Source organism: Corythoichthys intestinalis, chromosome 11 (genome assembly GCF_030265065.1).
Source record: "Corythoichthys intestinalis isolate RoL2023-P3 chromosome 11, ASM3026506v1, whole genome shotgun sequence".
NCBI classification, from domain to species: Eukaryota; Metazoa; Chordata; class Actinopteri; order Syngnathiformes; family Syngnathidae; genus Corythoichthys; species Corythoichthys intestinalis.
The window spans coordinates 55,991,843-56,013,640 of NC_080405.1; the positions used below are offsets into that span (position 1 = coordinate 55,991,843).

Consider the following 21,798-nt stretch of genomic DNA (forward strand, 5'->3'; position numbering starts at 1 on the left):
CAGAAAAATATGGCATATTTTATAGATGGTTTGAGTTGCGATTAATTACGATTAATTAATTTTTAAGCTGTAATTATCTCGATTAAAAATTCTAATCGTTTGACAGCCCTAGTTTTAACATAAAATTTCTATAACTTGTACTAACATTTTTCTTTTAAGAACTACAAGTCTTTCTATCCATGGATCGCTTTAACAGAATGTTAATAATGTTATTGCCATCTTGTTGATTTATTGTTATGATAAACAAATACAGTCCTTATGTACCGTATGTTGAATGTATATATTCATCTTGTGTCTTATCTTTCCATTCCAACAATAATTTACAGAAAAATATGGCATATTTTACAGATGGTTTGAATTGCGATTAATTAATTTTAAAGCTGTAATTAACTCGATTAAAAATTTTAATCGCTTGACAGCCCTAATTATTATTAGTATTATTTTTTTTAATTAAAAATAAAGTTACTCGTCAAATGGATTGGTCCTCTTCGCCATCAATGGCAGCCAATGAGTCGAGCTAGTTACATCAAAAAAGAAAAAAAAAAAGATCTCCTCCAGGCATTCCATTGAAACCCCAACAAAGAAAACATACGTGGACACGCTGCCTCGCTCGCGATGTGATATCTGTGCGTGCGCATCAGGTAACAAGCTCCATTTTTAGCCTCTGTGTCCCAATTCTGTCCTTGACTTCAGGCAACGCCATGTATTACACTTCTTTTTTTCATTACACGCACGCACGCACGCACGCACGGTACGACCTCCGCGCGCCCTTCAGCTAAACTATGACAGATGTTGCAGCCATTTGTTGCCAGGATCAATCGGAGACAAAAGAGCGCAAACGTGAGGAAGAGGCGTCCAGTGGCATGCCTTACGAACAACCTTCTGCGGTGAATCCAAATGAGTTCACCACTAGTATATGTCCAACCCATTTGAAGTTAAGGATTGGACTTAACCTGCGACAACTAATCGATTAAAATCAATGAATAAATTATTTGCCAACCAATGTGATCATCGATTTTTGCCAACAGTACCGTTTGAGTCCTTGTTTGCGTGTAATGTGAGGCTGCACCAGTGATTAGAGAAAGAGAGAGAGAGTTCACTGCTACACTCAGGTTAGGTTTACGAAGTGTCGAGAGTTAAGCCCCTTTCACATACAGTTATCCCTCACTGCAATAATTGAAAAACTGCGAAGGAATTAATCACTATTCAAACTAGGAACTATTTTCTCCACCAGAGGGCACTCACGCTCTTTGGATAAATAATGCTTCATTTGTCTTTTTTTTTTTTTTTAAATTTTGCTTAATGTTGTTATGTAATCGGTTATTGTACAGCAGGGAACCGCAAATTTTTTCCTGTGAGGGCCACATAACTTTTCCCTTCTCTAATGAGGGGCCGAGGTCAGTTTGTAACAGAAAAGGTGTGACGATTGCAGGAGGGCCTAAATGTAAAAATTAGGGCTGTCAAACAATTAAAATTTTTAATGGAGTTAATTACAGCTTAAAAATTATTTCATCGTAATTAATCGCAATTCAAACCATCTCTAAAATATGCCGTATTTTCCTGTAAATTATTGTTGGAATGGAAATATAAAACACAAGATGGGTATATACATTCAACATACGGTACATAAGGACTGTATTTGTTTATTATAACAATAAATCAACAAGATGGCACTAACATTATTAACATTCTGTTAAAGCGATCCATGAATAGAAAAACTTGTATTTCTTAAAAGATAAATGTTAGTACAAGTTATAGAAATTTTATATTAAAACCCCTCTTAATGTTTTTGTTTTAATAAAATTTGTAACATTTTCAATCAAAAAATAAACTAGTAGCCCGCCATTGTTGTCAATAATTACACAATGCTCATGGGTGCTGAAGCCCATAAAATCAGTCGCACCCAAGCGCCAGCAGAGGGCGACAAAACTCCCAAAAACACAAGTAACAAGTTGATATTGCACTGTGCTGTAAAAATGCCACATGGCAAAAAAAATGCCACATGGCAAAAATATTTTGCCACATGGCAAAAAAATAAAGCCACATGGCAAAAAAAAATGCCACATGGCAAAAAAATTTTTGCCACATGGCAAAAATAATGCCACATGGCAAAAACATTTTGCCACATGGCAAAAACATTTTGCCACATGGCCAAAAAATTTTGCCACATGGCAAAAACATTTTACCACATGGCAAAAATTTTTGGCCATATGGCAAAAACATTTTGCCACGTGGCAAAAAAAAATGTCGCATGGCAAAAACATTTTGCCACATGGCAAAAACATTTTGCCACATGGCAAAAAAAAAAGCCACATGGCAAAAACATTTTGCCACATGGCAAAAAAAAATGCTACATGGCAAAAAAAATTTGCCACATGGCATAAAATTTTTGCCACATGGCAAAAAAAAAATGCCACATGGCAAAAACATTTTGCCACATGGCAAAAAAAAAGGCCACATGGCAAAAACATTTTGCCACATAGCAAAAAAAAAAAAATGCCACATGGCAAAAAAAATTTGCCACATGGCATAAAATTTTTGCCACATGGCAAAAAAAAAGCCACATGGCAAAAACATTTTGCCACATGGCAAAAACCACTTTTGCTTTTCGGTCCTGCTGCATTTTAATCTGTTCGAGTCGGGCATGTGCGTTACTCGTGTCAAATATTTTAACGTGATTAATTTAAAAAATTAATTACGGCCCGTTAACACGATAATTTTGACAGCCCTAGTAAAAATGTATTGTTTTTCAGAAAGCCACAATCAAATAACTTTTTCTGAATTCTTCATGGAAAAAAAGTAAATAAAATAAAAATTATAGTATAATATAATTATAAATAATAATAACACTTTTAATTAAATAGATAATAACCAAATAACCCTCTGTGGGTTCTTCACAGAGAAAAGCCTGGAAATAAATAACACTATTGAAAAAAGAACAACAAAATTTATTTTATTTTATTTTTTACAAATATACCATTAACAAAAACAAAAAAAAATCAAACAAAATGTAAGCAGTTTCTCACAAAGTTAGTCGTGACTTGAGTATTAGCTTCCCCAAATACTTTTTTACTTGTACTTGAGTACATTTTTTGGATGACTACTTTTACTTGGGTAATATTATTTTGAAGTCATGCTACTCTTACTCGAGTCAAATTTTTGGCCACATTGCCCACCTCTGATCATTTCAAAGCGAAGTGTTAGTGTAACAAGTGGACAAAACGCTGACAGGAAGTAGATGGAAAAGGTAAATTCCTTTCAAAGCTAGAACTAGAGAACGTGGAAGTGGGAAAACACGGAACTGCAACAAATGAACAGATGATAAAAAGAGGAAATGACCTTCATGTGCCGTCGCCGCCGGCGGAAGCGAAGGAGTTCTTTGTGCTGGCGGGCGATGAAGTTGACGGCGGCGTACTCCAGCAGCGCCGAGAAGACGAACAGTAGACACACGGCCATCCAGATGTCGATGGCCTTCACGTACGACACCTGCCGGGAATTTAATGTTAGCAAAAAGAAAACTGGCTTCTGGACTGAATTGATAAAAAATCTTGGACTACTTTTGCTTTAAACCCTTTGTCATTTATGCACTGTGTGGATCCACATAGGCGAGCTAGGCGGTTGACTAGGGCGCCATCTAGTGGGGGGGGGGGGGGCAAATTGAGGAGGAAAAAAAATCCTCATGCTTGCAGTTTCCATCCTGGATTGGATTAGCCTGCTATTTTGTGGCCCTGACCAGAGGCGGAGTTTTGACTTTTGGGGCAGTGGGGGCACAACATGTTGATGACCCCAAAACGGAGTGTCAGGAATAAAAAATTAACTTCCAAAAATATTTAAAATAATAAGTTGACAATGAGCGTTTTTTGTTTCCCATTATTCTTGAGGGGAATTCTAAATCAGGCTGCTTAGGCAATACTTTGAATTTGGTACGCCTGCCGGTGTCGTGCCAATGTAGTTACCCCAGTCAAAAATTGTATCCCCTGGGTGGAGTCATATGGAGGTAGATTTGTGTCTTTATTATTCAATCAAAAAAAGTTGCTTCAATAAAAAAAAAAGGTTGGTTCAGTCAAAATATATATTTTTCAACCAAAAAAGTCGCTTCAATTAAAAAAAAAAAAAAAAAAAAAAAAAAAGTTTGAATGCAAAAATAAATTTGAAACTCAAAAAACTCAAAAATGCATGTGACAGCTATTTTTCTTTGATTTTTTTTTTTTTTTTTCATTTAAGTAATGTTGATTTGTGTTTGGGCCACATTTTGGCGAGGATATGTTTCTCTTCATTATTCAATCAAAAAAAGAGAAATTTCAATCATAGAAAAAAGTTTTTGAATGCGAAAAAATATTTGAGATGGAAAAATTTGCATATGAACAGTTAATTTTTTATTGAGAAAGTTTTCTTTGATTGAAGCAATCCTTTTTGTGTTTGGGCCATATTTTGATTAGAACATTTGTATCTAAATCATTCAATCCCCCAAAAAGTTGTTCAATCAAAAAAAAAAAAAAAAAAAAAAAAAAAAAAAATTCAATCAAAGAAAAAATTCATTTTTTAAAAGTATTTTTTTCTCTATTATATATACATATTTTAAATGATATGCAAAGCGAATGACTAAGGTGCTCAAAAAATAATTTCGACCCATTATTAAAATGTTTTTTTGTTCATTTCATTCATTTTTGTTGCAGTTTTATTGCTTTACAACTTTTAAATATATATAGGAAAGTCAATTACATGCAATGACACTTTTCGGCCACCGGGGGGGGGGGCCTAGCCCCCCTTTAAAATCCGCTTGTGTCCCTGACGCTTACAGTATGTAAGCGTATCCCCTTTACAAACAATGACAAGTAATTAAAATTAAAACGTCATTCAAGGTTCAAAACGAAACTAAAACAAACTAAATAGCATAACTGGCAATGAATGAAACAACTGGGAGCGTAATGGAAGAAACAATTAGCACAGATCATGAATTTTGAATGGCGCATTGCATGCTGGGAGGTATGAGGCATGTTGTACGACAACAGTGCTGACAGCAGGTGGCAGCAGAGGTCTGTCTGTCTCAAGGGAAGTGAGATATTAAATTGATTCAATGTAATTATGATGGCCAAATGAAGCTTTTTGAAGCAATGAAGCTTTGCAGCTAATCGATTCAAAGTTTCATGGTGGTTCATGTGCTCTCAATGGGTCTTTTTTTAAATCATAGTTTATGAAAACAAGTCGAATATTTTTGAAGTATGAGAGCTTGGACTTGGAGTGACTGGAATTTGCAGCGACGTGACAACGGGCAGATAAGGGAGATAACTACTACAGGATGCCTGCTGACAACGGAAGCCCAACGCGTGTCATGCAGCTGACGGACATCTGGACCACCAATTCCCATCATCAGCTCCTCTGGTAACCAACAATGGACAGTCCAGAACAATGACAGGACATCCTCTCCTCCCACAAGGTACATCTGATAACGGAGGAACGCGTTGGACACTCAGCACACACGTGGCGCTGCAGCTGGCAAAATCCTCAACGCTCGTCGCCCTGACAACAGTAACGCCTAAACTCTCCTGCCCAATCCACGATAGACAATAACGCCCAAACACACCCTTCTTCCGGAACAAAGCCCGCCTCCAAAGAGCCTTTAAAAGAGAATGTTGAACTAATTGCTATCATTTTTCTCTGGGATCTGCTGTTGACTTGTTGACCCTGGATCCAGCCTTCCTTTTCGTCTGGGTCTGGGCTTGGTGGGCCGTTGGGGGTCCCGTGGTGTGCCGTGCCTGTTGGGGGCTGCGGCTGGTGGGCCGGGTGGGCTGACAGGGGTGGAGGTGGGCTTGGGAGTTGGTGGTGTGTCCTCTATTCCCATCCCTGAAGGCTGGTTGAAGGGGTGCGGGTGGCCCAGGGACCACCCTGGATCCCGGGGGGTGACAATGGCTCCTTTGCTGGGCTGCGGGTAGAGGGATGGGCTGCGCTGGCTATCATCCCGCCCACCCCAGGGCCACGGTCCCCAGCCAGTCTGGGGCGGTGCCCGCGCAGCGTCTCCGCCCGTCTGCGTGGCTGTCACGTGTTTGGTGGAGCTCGCGCGCGGCCGGATGTGATTGAGCACGCTCGAGTGGGGGGCCCCAGTGCCGGCATTGGCAATGGGGTGGCATAGGGTTGGTTGCCGACGGGCTTACACTCACATGGGATTCACACGATTGCTGGTTTCTAGGTCACAGAGCTGATTTGTGTACACTCCAACCCTCCCAATCACTTATCCCTATAGACCCCCCCCCCCCCCTTCTTTCCCTGGTCAACAGCCCCCCCCCATGGTGTCAACCGGAAATACATCTTGCTGATGATAGCACCAACATATTCATAGTTGGTGTAGGCGTTCAATGCATTTCTTGTTGTTGTTTGTGTTTCTTTTCTTTTCTGGCTGCTGGTTGCGGGGGTTGATCGGGGGTTTGGTCCCGCGCCGCCCTGTGGTGGCTCCTTGGCGCCCTACTGCTTCCATCTTACCCCTCTCTTTTCAGCCCGGGCATCCTCCTTGGGCTATGGCGTGGGTCACTGGTCGGGCGCCGGTGGGGTGTCGCCTACCTCGGGTGGGAACCCTGTCCTGCTCTGGGTCTAGTGGGCTGTGGGGGTCCCGTGGTGCGCCATGTCAGTTGAGGGGGTGGCCCCAGTTGGCTGGTGGGCAGGAGGTGATGGGGGCGGGCGGTGGTGCGTCCCCTCATCACTACCCTGAAGGCAGGTTAATGGGGGCATGGATGGCTCGGGGGACCACCTTGGGTCCCGGGGGGGGGATGACTGTGGCCCCCTCACTGGAGCTGCGGGGGAGAGGACGGGCTGTTGACTACCCCGGGTGGGGACCCTGTCCTGCCCAGGGTCTTGTGGCTGTGGGGGTCCCATGGTGCATCGTGTCGGTTGAGGGGGATGGCGGCAGTTAGCTGATGGGCCAGGTGGACGGGTGGTGATGGGGGCAGGCGGTGGTGCGTCCCCTCATCCCTTCCCTAAAGGCCGGTTAATGGGGGCGCGGATGGCCCAGGGGACCACCCTGGGTCCCGGGGGGATGATATGTGGCCCCCTTCCTGGAGCAGCGGGAGGGGGGAGGGGCTGTTAACTACCCAGGGTGGGGACCCTGTCCTGCCCCGGGTCTAGCTGCCGTGGTGGTCCCGTGATGCGCTGTGTCAGTTGGGGGGGGGGGGGGGGGGCGGCAGTCGGCTTGTGGGCGGGCGGTGATGGGGGTGGGTGGTGGTGCGTCCCCTCATCCCTTCCCTGAAGGCCGGTTAATCGAGACCCTGGGTCCCAGGGGGATGACTGCAGCCCCCTCACTGGAGGAACAGACTGTGCTGGCTCCCTGACTGGCTGGGGGGATCCCTGCACAGTTTTTCCACTATCACATGTCTGATGGGATTCACGCATGACTGGCTGCAATTAGACACACTTAAATAGAGAAACTTGGTGCCAGGACTAGCGATCAGGCAGCATACAATAGGATGTCAACATATCCCCATTACAAGGGACTTACACAATACTGGGTTCAACACCTCACATTGCCAATTCGTGTACAGTCCAATCCACTCCACCTAATCACATCTCTTTCTGACTCCCCCTATCTCCTTTTTTTCTTCACAGTCATCAGCCCCCACATGGTGTCAACAGGAAATACAATTGCTAATGATAGCGCTACTATATACAGAGTTAGTTATATCAAATAAGTGTTTCGAAGCCTTTTTTCCTTTTTTTAAAATGTAGTCAGTACAAGGGGGTTAAAACTAAGGTGAATGTGTGGAGTTTGGCCTTTTGGCTAGATTGTTGGGATTGCACTAGCGTGGTTCTGGCGATGGCGCCAAATTTCATGGGCTTAACTTTAGAATGACTTAAAATGACATGAAGAATGAGCAACATTCAGATTTTGTCCGCTAAGTACAGACAAGTCTTGCAATGTTTATTGTCCCGGATGCTATTCGCGCTAGCTCTTTCCTTCCTTGCTATTCTATTCTCACCTTCCTTGTGACGTGCAGCGACTGGATGCGCAGCCGTGTCGGTGTGTGTGTGCATAAGCTCAGCTGTGCTGTGTGATCATTATTGTGACAGCTGAACTGCAGCGGAATCACGGTTCACTTGTTCAATTTTTAGAGCGCATGAAGCACCTAATGTCCACGAAGCGTGTGTGTGTTGGGGATTACAGCTTCCCTGGACATAATTATACAATCCTATACTGGGTCACGCAAGCTACTACTGTTTTTTCTTTCCTTAATCTGAAAATCCCTCACAGGAAAACAGTGAGTTGCCTTTTGGAAGTTCTTCTTTTTTTGTTCTTGGCGCTATGTGCATTGGGAATTGTTTTAATTCAGGGATGTCAAACTTTTTGTCGCGGGCCACGATAGAGTTATGATGAAGGGCATTACATCTTGTGACTAGGGATGCCGCCAACTAACCCAAAAGTCCCGAAAATCAGCAGGAAGTGACCAATGATCAGAAAGTGGCTCGGAAATGAGGAAAGGAACCAAAATGCACAGGAAGTGACACTGAGATACCCCAAAATGTCTAGTAATTGACCTGTAAGTACCCTAAAACAACATGGTAGTGATCCATAATCAACAGGAAGTGACCCCCAAATGCCCTAAAATCAGTAAGAAATGGCCTGGAAATGCTTTAAAATTGTCAGGAAAGGATCCAAAATGAACAGGAAGTGAACTGTAGGTACCCAAAAATTACATAGAAGTGACTATTATAAAGGAAGTGACCCGTAAATTCTTTAAAAACAATAAGAAATGGCCTGGAAATTACTAAATTGTCAGGAAATGCTCAAAATTTCCAGGAAATGACACCTAGGTACCCCAAAATGTACAGGAAGTGACCTGTAAGTACCCTGAAATGACAACGAAGTGACCCGAAAACAACAGGAAGTGACCAATGAACAGGGAGTGACTCGGAAATGCCCTAAAATCAGTAAGAAATGGCCTGGAAATGCCTTAAAATTGTCAGGAAAGGATCCAGAATGAACAGGAAGTGAACTGTAAGTACCCAAAAATTACATGGAAGTGATCCATGTACCCCAAAATGTACAGGAAGTGACCCAAAATCAACAGGAAGTGACTATTAAAAAGGAAGTGACCACTAAATTCTCTGAAAACGATAAGAAATGGCCTGGAAATTACTAAAATTGTCAGAAAATGCTCAAACTTTACAGGAAATGACACTTAGATACCCCAAAATGTACAGGAAGTGACCTGTAAGTACCCTGAAATTACAACGAAGTGACCCGAAAACAACAGGAAGTGACTCGGAAATGCCCTAAAATCAGTAGGAAATGGCCTGGAAATGCTTTAAAATTGTCAGGAAAGGATCCACAATGAACAGGAAGTGAACTGTAAGTACCCAAAAATTACATGGAAGTGACGCGCAATCCACAGGAAGTGACTATCAAGAACGAAGTGACCCGTAAATTCTCTAAATACAATAAGAAATGGCCTGGAAATTACTAAAATCGTCAGGAAATGCTCAAAATTGACAGGAAATGACACTTAGGTACCCCAAAATGTACAGGAAGTGACCCAAAATCAACAGGAAGTGACTCGGAAATGCCCTAAAATCAGTAGGAAATGGCCTGAAAATGCTTTAAAATTGTCAGGAAAGGATCCAAAATGAACAGAAAGTGAACTGTAAGTACCCAAAAATTACATGGAAGTGACACGCAATCCACAGGAAGTGAGTATTAAAAAGGAAGTGACCCGTAAATTCTTTAAAAACAATAAGAAATGGCCTTGAAATTAGTAAAATTGTCAGAAAATGCTCACAATTTACATGAAATGACACTTAGATACCCCAAAATGTATAGGAAGTGACCTGTAAGTACCCTGAAATGACAACAGAGTGACCCGAAAACAACAGGAAGTGACCAATGAACAGGAAGTGACTCAGAAATGCCCTAAAATCAATTGGAAATAGCCTGGAAATGAATAAAATTGTCAAGAAAGGATCCAAAATGACTAGGACGTGACCTGTTAGTTAAATTACAAGGAAGTGAGCCATAATCAACTGAAAGTGACCAATGAACGGGAAATGACCTGGAAATGCCCTAAAGTCAATAGGAAATGGCCTAGAAATGCCCAAAAAACATCAGGAAAGGATCAAAATGTATAGGAAGTGACAATGAGATACACCAAAATGCACAGAAAGTGACCTGTAAGTACCCTAAAACAACATGGAAGTGACCCATAATCAACAGGAAGTGACCAATGAAAAGGAAGTGACCCGGAAATGCCCTCAAATTAATAGGAAATGGCCTGGAAATGCTCTAAAATCGCCAGGAAATGATCCAAAATGCACAGGAAGTGCCCTCTAAGTACCCTAAAACAAGATTGAAATGACCCATAATCACGACCTGTAAGTACCCTAAAACAATATGGAAGTGACCCATAATCAACCAATGAAAAGGAAGTGACCCGGAAATGCCCTCAAATTAATAGGAAATGGCCTGGAAATGCTCTAAAATCATCAAAAAAGGATCCAAATGTACAGGAAGTGTCCTGTAAGTACCCTAAAATTACATAGAAATGACCAGTAATCAACAGGAAGTGATAAATAAACAGGAAGTGACCAGGAAAATCACTAAAATCAGTAGGAAATGGCCTGGAAATGCTCTAAAATCACCAGGAAATGATCCAAAATGCACAGGAAGTGACCTGTAAGTACCCTAAAACAACATGGAAATTCAAATGACCCATAATCATGACCTGTAAGTACCCTAAAACAACCTGGAAGTGACCCATAATCAACAGGAAGTGACCAATGAAGAGGAAGTGACCCGTACATGCCCTCAAATTAATAGGAAATGGCCTGGAAATGCTCTAAAATCATCAAAAAAAGGATCCTAATGTACAGGAAGTGTCCTGTAAGACCAGGAAATGATCCAAAATGCACAGGAAGTGACCTGTAAGTACCCTAAAACAACATGGAAGTGACCCATAATCAACAGGAAATGACCAATGAAGAGGAAGTGACCCGGAAATGCCCTCAAATAACTAGGAAATGGCCAGGAAATGCTCTAAAATCATCAAAAAAGGATCCAAATATACAGGAAGTGACTTGCAAGTACCCTAAAATTACATGGAAGTGACCCACGATCAACAGGAAGTGATAAATAAATTAATAGGAAGTGACCCGGAAAAACACTAAATTCAGTAGGAAAAGGCCTGGAAATGCTCTAAAATCATCAGGAAATGATCCAAAATGCACAGGAAGTGACCTGTAAGTACCCTAAAACAACATGGAAGTGACCCATAATCAACAGGAAATGACCAATGAAGAGGAAGTGACCTGGAAATGCCCTCAAATAAATAGGAAATGGCCATGAAATGCTCTAAAATCACCAAAAAAGGATCCAAATATACAGGAAGTGACTTGCAAGTACCCTAAAATTACATGGAAGTGACCCACAATCAACAGGAAGTGATAAATAAATTGATAGGAAGTAACCCGGAAAAACCCTAAATTCAGTGGGAAATGGCCTGGAAATGCTCTAAAATCACCAGGAAATGATCCAAAATGCACAATCAACAGGAAGTGATAAATAAACAGGAAGTGACCCCTAAAATCAGTAGGAAATGGCCTGGAAATGCTCTAAAGTAATCAAAAAAAGGATCCAAATGTACAGGAAGTGACCTGAAAATATCCTATAATGACATGGAAGTGACCCGCAATCAACAGGAAATGCCCTAAAATCAACAGGAAAGGATCCAAAATGTACAGGAAGTGACACTGAGATACCCCCAAATGTGACGTGTAAGTACCCTAAAATGGCATGAATGAAGCAAATGGAGTTCGGCACCCCTGTTGCTCCCGTCAGTTAGATGATCCAACCTTGGGTAGGGAGGCTCTGGAACCGGAACTCTGCGTGGTCATGGTGAGCACGGTGGTGATGCCCAGGCCCACCCGGGCGGGGGCGGCGTCCATGTTGATCCAGAAGGAGACCCAGGACAGGATGACGATGAGCAGGGACGGGATGTACATCTGAATCAGGTAGTAACCCATCTGACGTTCCAGGTGGAAACGGGCCTCGATGCACGTGAACTTGCCTAAGGCAGAAAAAAACCAGACGCTCGTTTTCAACCCAATCATTTTCATATACAGTATTGTTTGAGAGCGATCAATTTCACAATATTTTCCTTTTGACGTCCAATCTCGACAATTCTGACTCGCTTGGCGAGACGGCAGAAAATAACCGTCCCTTTATAATATCAGGTCACTTCCTGTTGATATGGGGGATTTCGGGGTTACTTCCTGTTCATTTTGGGTCACTTCCTGTTGATTTAGGCTCATTTTGGGGTCACTTCTCAATCCTTTGGGTGAATTTTTGGGTCACTTCCTGTTGTTATCGGGCCACTTCCTGTGGATATGGGGGCATTTAGGGTCACTTCCTGTTGACTTTGGGCTATTTGAAGTCACTTCCTGTTGATTTCGGGCCACTTCCTGTTGACTTGGGGGCATTCAGGGTCACTTCCTGTTTAATATCAGGTCACTTCCTGTTGATATGGGAGGGATTTCAGGGTTACTTCCTGTTGATTTAGGGGCATTTTTTGGGAACACTTCCCAATGCCTTGGGTGAATTTTTGGTTCACTTCCTGTTGATATCGGGTCACTTCCTGTTGATTTGGGGGCATTTAGGGTCACTTCATGTTGATTTTGCGGCATTTTGAGGTCACTTCCTGTTGATTTCGGGCCACTTCCTGTTGATTTAGGGGCATTTTGTGGTCAATTCCCAATGATTTGGGTGAATTTTTGGGCCACTTCCTGTGGATTTGAGGGCATTCAGGGTCACTTCCTGTTGATTTTTGGGCAATTTGAGATCACTTCCTGTTGATTTGGGGACATTCAGGGTCCCTTCCTGTTGATTTTGGGCCACTTCCTGCTGATTTGGGGGCATTTTGGGGTCACTTCCAGTTTAATATCAGCTCACTTCCTGTTGATAGGGGGGGATTTCGGGGTTACTTCCTGTTGATTTTGGGTCACTTCCTGTTGAGGCATTTTTTTGGGGTCACTCCCCAATGCTTTGGGTGAATTTTTGGGTCATTTCCTGTTGATATCGGGTCACTTCCTGTTGGTTTGGGGGCATTCAGGGTCACTTCATGTTGGTTTTGGGGCATTTTAAGGTCACTTCCTGTTGGTTTAGGGCCACCTCATGTAGATTTGGGGGCATTCAGGGTCACTTCCTGTTGATTTGGGGACAATTTGAGGTGACTTCCTGTTGATTTCGGGTCACTTCCTGTCGATTTAGAGGCATTTTTTTTGGGGTCACTCCCCAATGCTTTGCGTGAATTTTTGGGTCACTTCCTGTTGATATCGGGTCACTTCCTGTTGATTTGGGGGCATTCAGGGTCACTTCATGTTGGTTTTGGGGCATTTTAAGGTCACTTCCTGTTGGTTTAGGGCCACTTCATGTAGATTTGGGGGCATTCAGGGTCACTTCCTGTTGATTTGGGGGCAATTTGAGGTGACTTCCTGTTGATTTCAGGCCACTTTCTGTTGATTTGGGGGGATTTCGGGGTTTCTTTCTGTTCACTTTGGGTCACTTCCTGTTGATTTAGGGGCATTTTTGGAGTCACTCCCAATGCTTTGGGTGAATTCTTCGGTCACTTCCTGCTGATATCGGGTCACCTTCTGTTGATTTGGGCGCATTCACGGTCACTTCATGTTGATTTTGGAGCATTTTGAGGTCACTTCCTGTTGGTTTAGGGCCACTTCATGTTGATTTGGCGGCATTCAGGGTCACTTCCTGTTGATTTTGGTGGGATTTCGGGGTTACTTCCTGTTCACTTTGGGTCACGTCCTGTTGATTTGGGGGCATTCAGTATCACTTCCTGTTGATTTTGGGACAATTTGAGGTCACTTCCTGTTGATTTAGGGGCATTTTGGGGTCACTTCCCAATGATTTGGGTGGATTTTTGGGTCACTTCCTGTTGTTATTGGGCCACTTCCTGTGGATTTGAGGACATTCAGAGTCCTTTCCTGTTGATTTTGGGGCAGTTTGAGGTCACTTCCTGTTGATTTCATGCCACTTCCTGTGTATTTGGGGGCATTCAGGGTCACTTCCTATTTAATATCAGGTCACTTGCTGTTGATATGGGGGGATTTCAGGGTTACTTCCTGTTCATTTTCGATCACCTGTTGATTTAGAGGCATTTTTGGGGGTGACTTTCCAATGCTTTGGGTGAATTTTTGGGTCACTTCCTGTTGATATCAGGTCACTTCCTGTTGATTTTGGGGCATTCATGGTCACTTCTTGTTGATTTTGGGGCATTTTGAGATCACTTCCTGTTGGTTTAGGGCCACTTCATGTTGATTTGGGGGCATTCAGGTTCACTTCCTGTTGATTTTGGGGCAATTTGAGGTCACTTCCTGTTGATTTCGGGCCACTTTCTGTTGATTTGGGGGCATTTTGGGGTCACTTCCTGTTTGATATCAGGTCACTTGCTGTTGATATGGGGGGATTTCAGGGTTACTTCCTGTTCATTTTCGATCACGTCCTGTTGATTTAGAGGCATTTTTGGGGGTGACTTTCCAATGCTTTGGGTGAATTTTTGGGTCACTTCCTGTTGATATCGGGTCACCTTCTGTTGATTTGGGCGCATTCACGGTCACTTCATGTTGATTTTGGAGCATTTTGAGGTCACTTCCTGTTGGTTTAGGGCCACTTCATGTTGATTTGGCGGCATTCAGGGTCACTTCCTGTTGACTTTGGGGCAATTTGAGGTCACTTCCTGTTTAATATCAGGTCACTTCCTGTTGATATGGGGGGATTTCGGGGTTACTACCTGTTCACTTTGGGTCACTTCCTGTTGATTTGGGGCAATTTGAGGTCACTTCCTGTTGATTTAGGGGCATTTTGTGGTCACTTCCCAATGATTTGGGTGAATTTTTGGGTCACATCCTGCTGTTATCGGGCCACTTTCTGTGGATTTGAGGGCATTCAGGGTCATTTCCTGTTGATTTTGGGGCAATTAGAGGTCACTTCCTGATGATTTCGGGCCACTTCCTGTTGATTTGGGGGCATTCAGGGTCACTTCCTGTTGATTTTGGGGCATCTTGAGGTCACTTCCTGTAGATATTGATTCTTTTCCTGCTGATTTGGGGTATTAAGTCACTTCCTGTTGATTTTGGGGGCATGTCAGGGTCACTTTATATTGATTTGGGGGTACTTCGGGGTCACTTCCTGTCGATATTGGGTTTCTTCTTGCTGATTTTGGGGCATTTCAGGTTCAATTCCAGTTGATTTGGGCACGTTCTTGGGTCACTTCCTGTTGATCTCAAATCACCTCCTGTTGATTTTGGGACAATGAGGTCATGTCCTGTTGATACTGGGTCACTTCCTGTTGATTTGGAGGCATTTCAGGATCCCTTCGTATTGATTTAGGGGACTTTTTGGGCATTAAGCATTCAGGGTCACTTCATGTTGATATGTGGCCTTTTCCTGTTGATTTGGGAGCATTTCGGGGTCACTTCCTGTTGATATCGCGTCACTTCCTATTGATTTAGAGGCATTTAGGGGTCACTTCCTGTTGATTTAGGGCATATACGGGTCACTTCCTGCTGATTTGGGAGCATTTCGGGGTCACTTCCTGTTGAAATAAGGTCACTTCCTGTTTATATCTGGTCACTTCCTATTAATTTTAGGGCATTTTGGGGGTAACTTTCAGTTGATATCGGGCCACTTCCTATTGATTTTGGTGCATTTTGAGGTCACTTCCAATGGATATCGGGTCACTTCCTGTTGATTTGTAAGCATTCAGTGTCACTTCCTGTTGTTACAGGGCCTTTTCCTGTTGATTTGGGAGCATTTCGGAGTCACTTCCTGTAGATATCGCGTCAATTCCTATTGATTTAGAGGCATTTCAGGGTCACTTCCTGTTGATTTTGGGGGCATTCAGGGTCACTTCCTGTTAGTATTGGATCTTTCCCTGTTGATTTGGGGGTATTTTGTAGTCACTTCCTGTTGCTATCAGGTCACTTCCTATTGATTTGGGGTCACTTCCTGTTGATTTTTGGTCACTTCCTGTTGACTTGGGGGCATTTAGGGATCACGTCCTGTGTATATCAGCTCACTTCCTGTTGATTTTGGGGCATTTTGAGGTCACTTCCTGTTGATCTGGGGGCATTGGTGGATGTAGATTTTTGCAGTTCTGGATTGGAAATCAATAGGAGTGAATGGAGGATTCTGTGTCATTGAAATGAATGGTGGCTGATTCGGGCCATTGGACAACAATGGGAAATTTTGCCCATTAGAAATGAATAGGTATGTTATTGGCATATTTTGGCGCAACCGTACTTTTTTTTTTTTTTTTTTTTGGCAAAAACTGTATACAACTTTTGTGCCCCTTAGTGCACTGAATTTTTGGATGTGTAAATGATGTCATTTGGACATCAACATGTAGGACATGTTGTGCTTTTAGTCCAAAATACGCGCGTTTTGCAGCAAACGGTCATTCTGGGTTGGATAGCGTCACGCCAGAATTCAGGTCGTATGAACGTTGTCGATGGGTCAAACAGTTTTGGCTGGTCGGCGTCTCTTCTTTCGACCGGTCATTTATTTTATTGCCTGCCACTGACTGCGATAGACTTCTAATCTAAATCTTAAAATTGACATAAACCTCTAGCCAATCACTATGAAAATTGCACTTGTGTTGCTGCTTGTTGTATTTGGCGCCCCCTCACAGTTCAAATGGAATAGCATTTGAAAGAGTGGATTAGGATCTTTCTATGCTTAAAATATCAAGGAGGGAGTAAGAGGAGGAGGAGGAGGAAGAACGCGCTGGCAACTGGAGCTCGAGCAAGACTTGAGGAGTAAGAAGTCGACGGCGTAGAAAGCAGATTGGCATCTTTGTCATAGTTCGGGAACATCAAAAGACGCCACGTAAAGCGGAGCGACAGGAAGTCAAACGGTCGCCGACGGGAAAAACATGGCAGACGCCACGCTGGAAAACATTCCAAGAAAAGAATAATAGAATGAAAGAATAAATTGCTGTTGATTTTCGGTCACTTCCTGTAGATTTTGGGGGATTTACGGGTCACTTCCTGTTGATTTTGGCTAACTGAACAGTAAGTGACTCAAGAAGGTCTCTATATGAATAGGAAGTAACTCAAAATCAACATTTCCTGTTGATTTTGGGTCACTTCCTGTTGATTTTGGGGCATTTACGGGTCACTTCCTGTTCATTTTGGAGGATTTACAGGTCATTTCCTGTTGATTTTGGGTTACTGAAAAGGAAGTGACTTAAGAATGTACTTAAATAAGTAGGTAGTAGCTCATAATCGCCGTTTTCTGTTTATTTTGGGTCACTTCCTGCTGATTTTGGGGAATTTACGGTTCACTTCCTGTTCATATTGGGTCACTTCCTGTTGATTTGGGGGTTTCAGGTTCACTTCCTGTTGATTTTGGGGCATTTTCAGTTCACTTACTGTTCATATTGGGTCGCTTGCTGTTGATTTTGGGGCATTTCCGGTTCACTTTCTGTTCATATTGGGTCACTTCCTGTTGATTTGGGGGGATTTCGAGGTCCCATCGAGTTGATTTTGAGGTATCTCAGAGTTCCTGTAGATATCAGTTCGCTTCCTGATGATTTTGGGGCATTCCGGGTTCACTTCCTGTTGATATTGGGTCACTTCCTGCTGATTTTGGGGTATTTACGGTTCACTTCCTGTTCATATTGGGTCACTTCCTGTTGATTTCGGGGGTTTCAGGTTCACTTCCTGTTGATTTTGGGGCATTTTCAGTTCACTTCCTGTTCATATTGGGTCACTTCTTGTTTATTTTGGCTAACTGAACAGTAAGTGACTCAAGAGTGTCCCTAAATGAATAGGAAGTAACTTTGGGTCACTTCCTGTTGAATTTGGGGCATTTACGGGTCACTTCCTGTTCATTTTGGAGGATTTATAGGTCATTTCCTGTTGATTTTGGGTTACTGAAAGGGAAGTGACTCAAGAATGTACCTAAATAAGTAGGTAGTAGCTCAAAATCACCATTTACTGTTTATTTTGGGTCACTTCCTGCTGATTTGGGGGTATTTACGGTTCACTTCCTGTTCATATTGGGTCACTTCCTGTTGATTTGGGGGTATTTACGGTTCACTTCTTGTTCATATTGGGTCACTTCCTGTTGATTTGGGGGGTTTCAGGTTCACTTCCTGTTGATTTTGGGGCATTTTCAGTTCACTTACTGTTCATATTGGGTCACTTGCTGTTGATTTTGGGGCATTTCGGGTTCACTTCCTGTTGATTTTGAGGCATATCCGGTTCATTTCCTGTTCATATTGGGTCACTTCCTGTGGATTTTGGGGGATTTCGAGGTCCCCTCGAGTTGATTTTGAGGTATCTCAGAGTTCCTGTAGATATCAGTTCACTTCCTGTTGATTTGGGGGGATTTTCCGGTTCACTTCCTGTTCATATTGGGTCACTTCCTGCTGATTTTGGGGGATTTCGAGGTACCCTGGAGTTGATTTTGAGGTATCTCAGAGTTCCTGATCAGTTCGCTTCCTGATGATTTTGGGGGATTTTCCGGTTCACTTCCTGTTCATATTGGGTCACTTCCTGTTGATTTTGGGGGATTTCGAGGTCCCCTCGAGTTGATTTTGAGGTATCTCAGAGTTCCTGTAGGTATCAGTTCGCTTCCTGATGATTTTAGGGCATTTCGGGGTCACTTCCTGTTCATATTGGGTCACTTCCTATTGATATAGGTGCATTTTGGGTTCATTTCCTGTTGATTTTGGGGCATTTCGGGTTCACTTCCTGTTGATTTTGGGGCATTTCTGCTTCACTTCCTGTTCATATTGGGTCACTTCCTTTTGATTTTGGGGGATTTTGACATCCCCTCGAGTTGATTTTGAGGTATCTCAGAGTTCCTGTAGATATCACGTCGCTTCCTGATGATTTTGGGGCATTCCGGGTTCACTTCCTGTTCATACTGGGTCACTTCCTATTGATATGGGTGCATTTTGGGTTCACCTCCTGTTGATTTTGGGGCATTTCCAGTTCACTTCCTGTTCATATTGGGTCACTTCCTGTTCATTTTGGAGGATTTACAGGTCATTTCCTGTTGGTTTTGGGTTACAGAAAAGGAAGTGACTTAAGAATGAACCTAATTAAGTAGGAAGTAGCTCAAAATCACCATTTTCTGTTAATTTTGGGTCATTTCCTGCTGATTTTGGGGTATTTACGGTTGACTTCCTGTTGATTTTGGGGCATTTACAGATCATTTCCTGTTGATTTTGGGTTACTGAAAAGGAAGAATGTCCCCAAATGAATAGAAAGTGAATGAAAATCAACATTTCCTGTGGATTTTGGGTCACTTCCTGTAGATTTTGGGGCATTTACAGGTGACTTCCTGTTGATTTTGGGTTACTTGAAAATGAATGTCTCGAAATGAATAGGAAGTGACTCAAAATCAACTTTTCATGTTGATTTTGGGTCACTTCCTATTGATTTTGGGGCATTGACAGGTCACTTTGGTTTACTAAAAAGGAAGAATGTCCCCAAAATCAATATTTCCTGTTTATTTTTTGGCATTAATGGGTCACTTGCTGTTGAGTTTGGCAATTTTACAGGTTACTTCCTGTTGAATTTAGGTTACTGAAAAGGAAGTGACCCCAAGATGTCCCCAAATGAATTGGAAATGACTTAAAAATCAACATTTCCTGTTGATTTTTGGTCACTTCATTTTCTTTTTGAGGCACGGGTCACTTCCTATTGATTTTTGGGCATTTACAGGTCACTTCCTGTAGATTTTGGGGCCTTTATGGATCACATCCTGTTGATTTTGGGGCATTTACAGGTCACTTCCTGTTGATTTTGGGTTACTGAAAAGGGATAGGAAGTGACTCAAAATCAACATTTCCTGTTGATTTCGTGTCACTTCCCGTTGATTTTTGGGCATTGACAGGTGAATTTGTGTTGACTTTGGGGCATTTACAGCTAACGTCCTATTGATTTTGGGTTACTGAAAAGTAAAAATGTCCCGAAATGAAAAGGAACTGACTTAAACTCAACTTTTAGTGTGGATTTTGGGTCACTACCTGTTGATTCTGGGGCATTTATGGGTCACTTCCTGTTGATTTTGGGGCACTTACAGGTCACAAACCCTATTAAGTGACCAAAAATCAACTTTTCATGTTGATCTTCGGTCACCTCGTTTCCCTTTTGGGGCATTTACCAGTCACTTCCTGTTGATTTTAGGGCATTTATGGGTCAAGTCCTGTTGATTTTGGGTTACTTAAAAGGAAAAATGTCCCCAAATGAATCGGAAAGGACTCAAAATCAACATTTCCCATTGATTTTAGGTCACTTTCATATCCTTTTGGGGCATTTACAGGTCACTTCCTGTTGATTTTGTGTTACTCAAAAGGACGTTCCTCGAGAATGTCCCCAAATGAATAGGGAGTGACTCAAAATCACCATCTCCTGTTGATTTGGGTGAATTTCAGGGTCAATTCCTGTTGCTTTTCAGCCATTTAGGGTTAAATTCCTGTTTATTTTGGTTGTTGAAAAGGAAGAATGTCCTCAAATGAATAGGAAGTGACTCAAAATCAACTTTTCATGTTGATTTTGTGTCACTTCCTGTTGATTTTTTGAATATTTACAGGTCACTTCCTGTTGATTTTGGCTTACTGAAAAGGAAGAATGTCCCTAAATGAATAGGAAGTGACCCAAATTTAACATTTCCTATTGATTTGGGGTCACTTCATTTTGATTTGAATAGGCAGTGACTGAAAATCAACAGGAAATGTTGATTTTCAGTCACTTCCCTTTCCTTTTGGAGCATTTACGGGTCACTTCCTGTTGATTTGGGGGCATTTACAGGTCACTTCCTGTTGATTTTGGGTTACTCAGAAAGTAAGAATGTCCCTCAATGAATAGGAAATGACTTAAAAGTCACCTTCTGTTGATTTTGGGATATTTGCAGGTCACTTCCTGTTGATTTTGGGCTACTGAAAAGGAAGAATGTCCCCAAATGAATAGGAAGTGACTCAAAATCAACTTTTCATGTTGATTTTGTGTCACTTCCTGTTGATTTTTGGATATTTACAGGTCACTTCATGATGATTTTGGGTTACTAATAAGGAAGAATGTCCCTTAATGAACAGGAAGTTACCCAAATTTAACATTCCCTATTGATTTGGGGTCACTTCATTTTGATTTTGGGTGAATTTATGGGTCACTTCCTGTTGATTTTGGGGCATTAATGCATCACTTCCGGTTTAATTTGAGGCATTTACAAGTCACTTCCTTTTGATTTTAGGTAACTGAATAGGAAATGACTCAAAAGTCACCTTCTGTTGATTTTGGGATATTTGCAGGTCACTTCCTGTTGATTTTGGGCTACTGAAAAGGAAGAATGTCCCCAAATGAATAGGAAGTGACTCAAAATCAACTTCTCATGTTGATTTTCAGTCACTTTCTTTTCCTTTTGGAGCATTTACGGGTCACTTCCTGTTGATCTGGGGGCATTTACAGCTCACTTCCTGTTGATTTTGGGTTACTATGAAAGTAAGAATGTCCCGAAATGAATAGGAAATGACTCAAAAGTCACCTTCTGTTGATTTTGGGATATTTACTGGTCACTTCCTGTTGATTTTGGGTTACTGAAAAGGAAGAATGTCCCCAAATGAATAGGAAGTGACTCCAAATCAACTTTTCATGTTGATTTTCAGTCACTTTCTTTTCCTTTTGGAGCATTTACAGGTCACTTCCTGTTGATCTGGGGGCATTTACAGCTCACTTCCTGTTGATTTTGGGTTACTATGAAAGTAAGAATGTCCCGAAATGAATAGGAAATGACTCAAAAGT

General features: G+C 42.2%; 1 protein-coding gene across 6 annotated transcripts in view; it reads right to left on the bottom strand.

Annotated features, from left to right (window-relative positions):
• The window catches only part of glra1 (glycine receptor, alpha 1), a 133,454-nt gene that overhangs the window by 12,784 nt on the left and 98,872 nt on the right, over positions 1 to 21,798 (bottom strand). For all 6 annotated transcript variants that reach the window (XM_057849697.1, XM_057849695.1, XM_057849694.1 and 3 more), the window contains 2 exons: positions 11,827 to 12,041; positions 3,340 to 3,486 (listed from right to left, as the gene is read on the bottom strand). In XM_057849697.1, the coding sequence (XP_057705680.1) occupies positions 3,340 to 3,486; positions 11,827 to 12,041 (362 nt within the window). The remainder of the gene's footprint in view (positions 1 to 3,339; positions 3,487 to 11,826; positions 12,042 to 21,798) is intronic.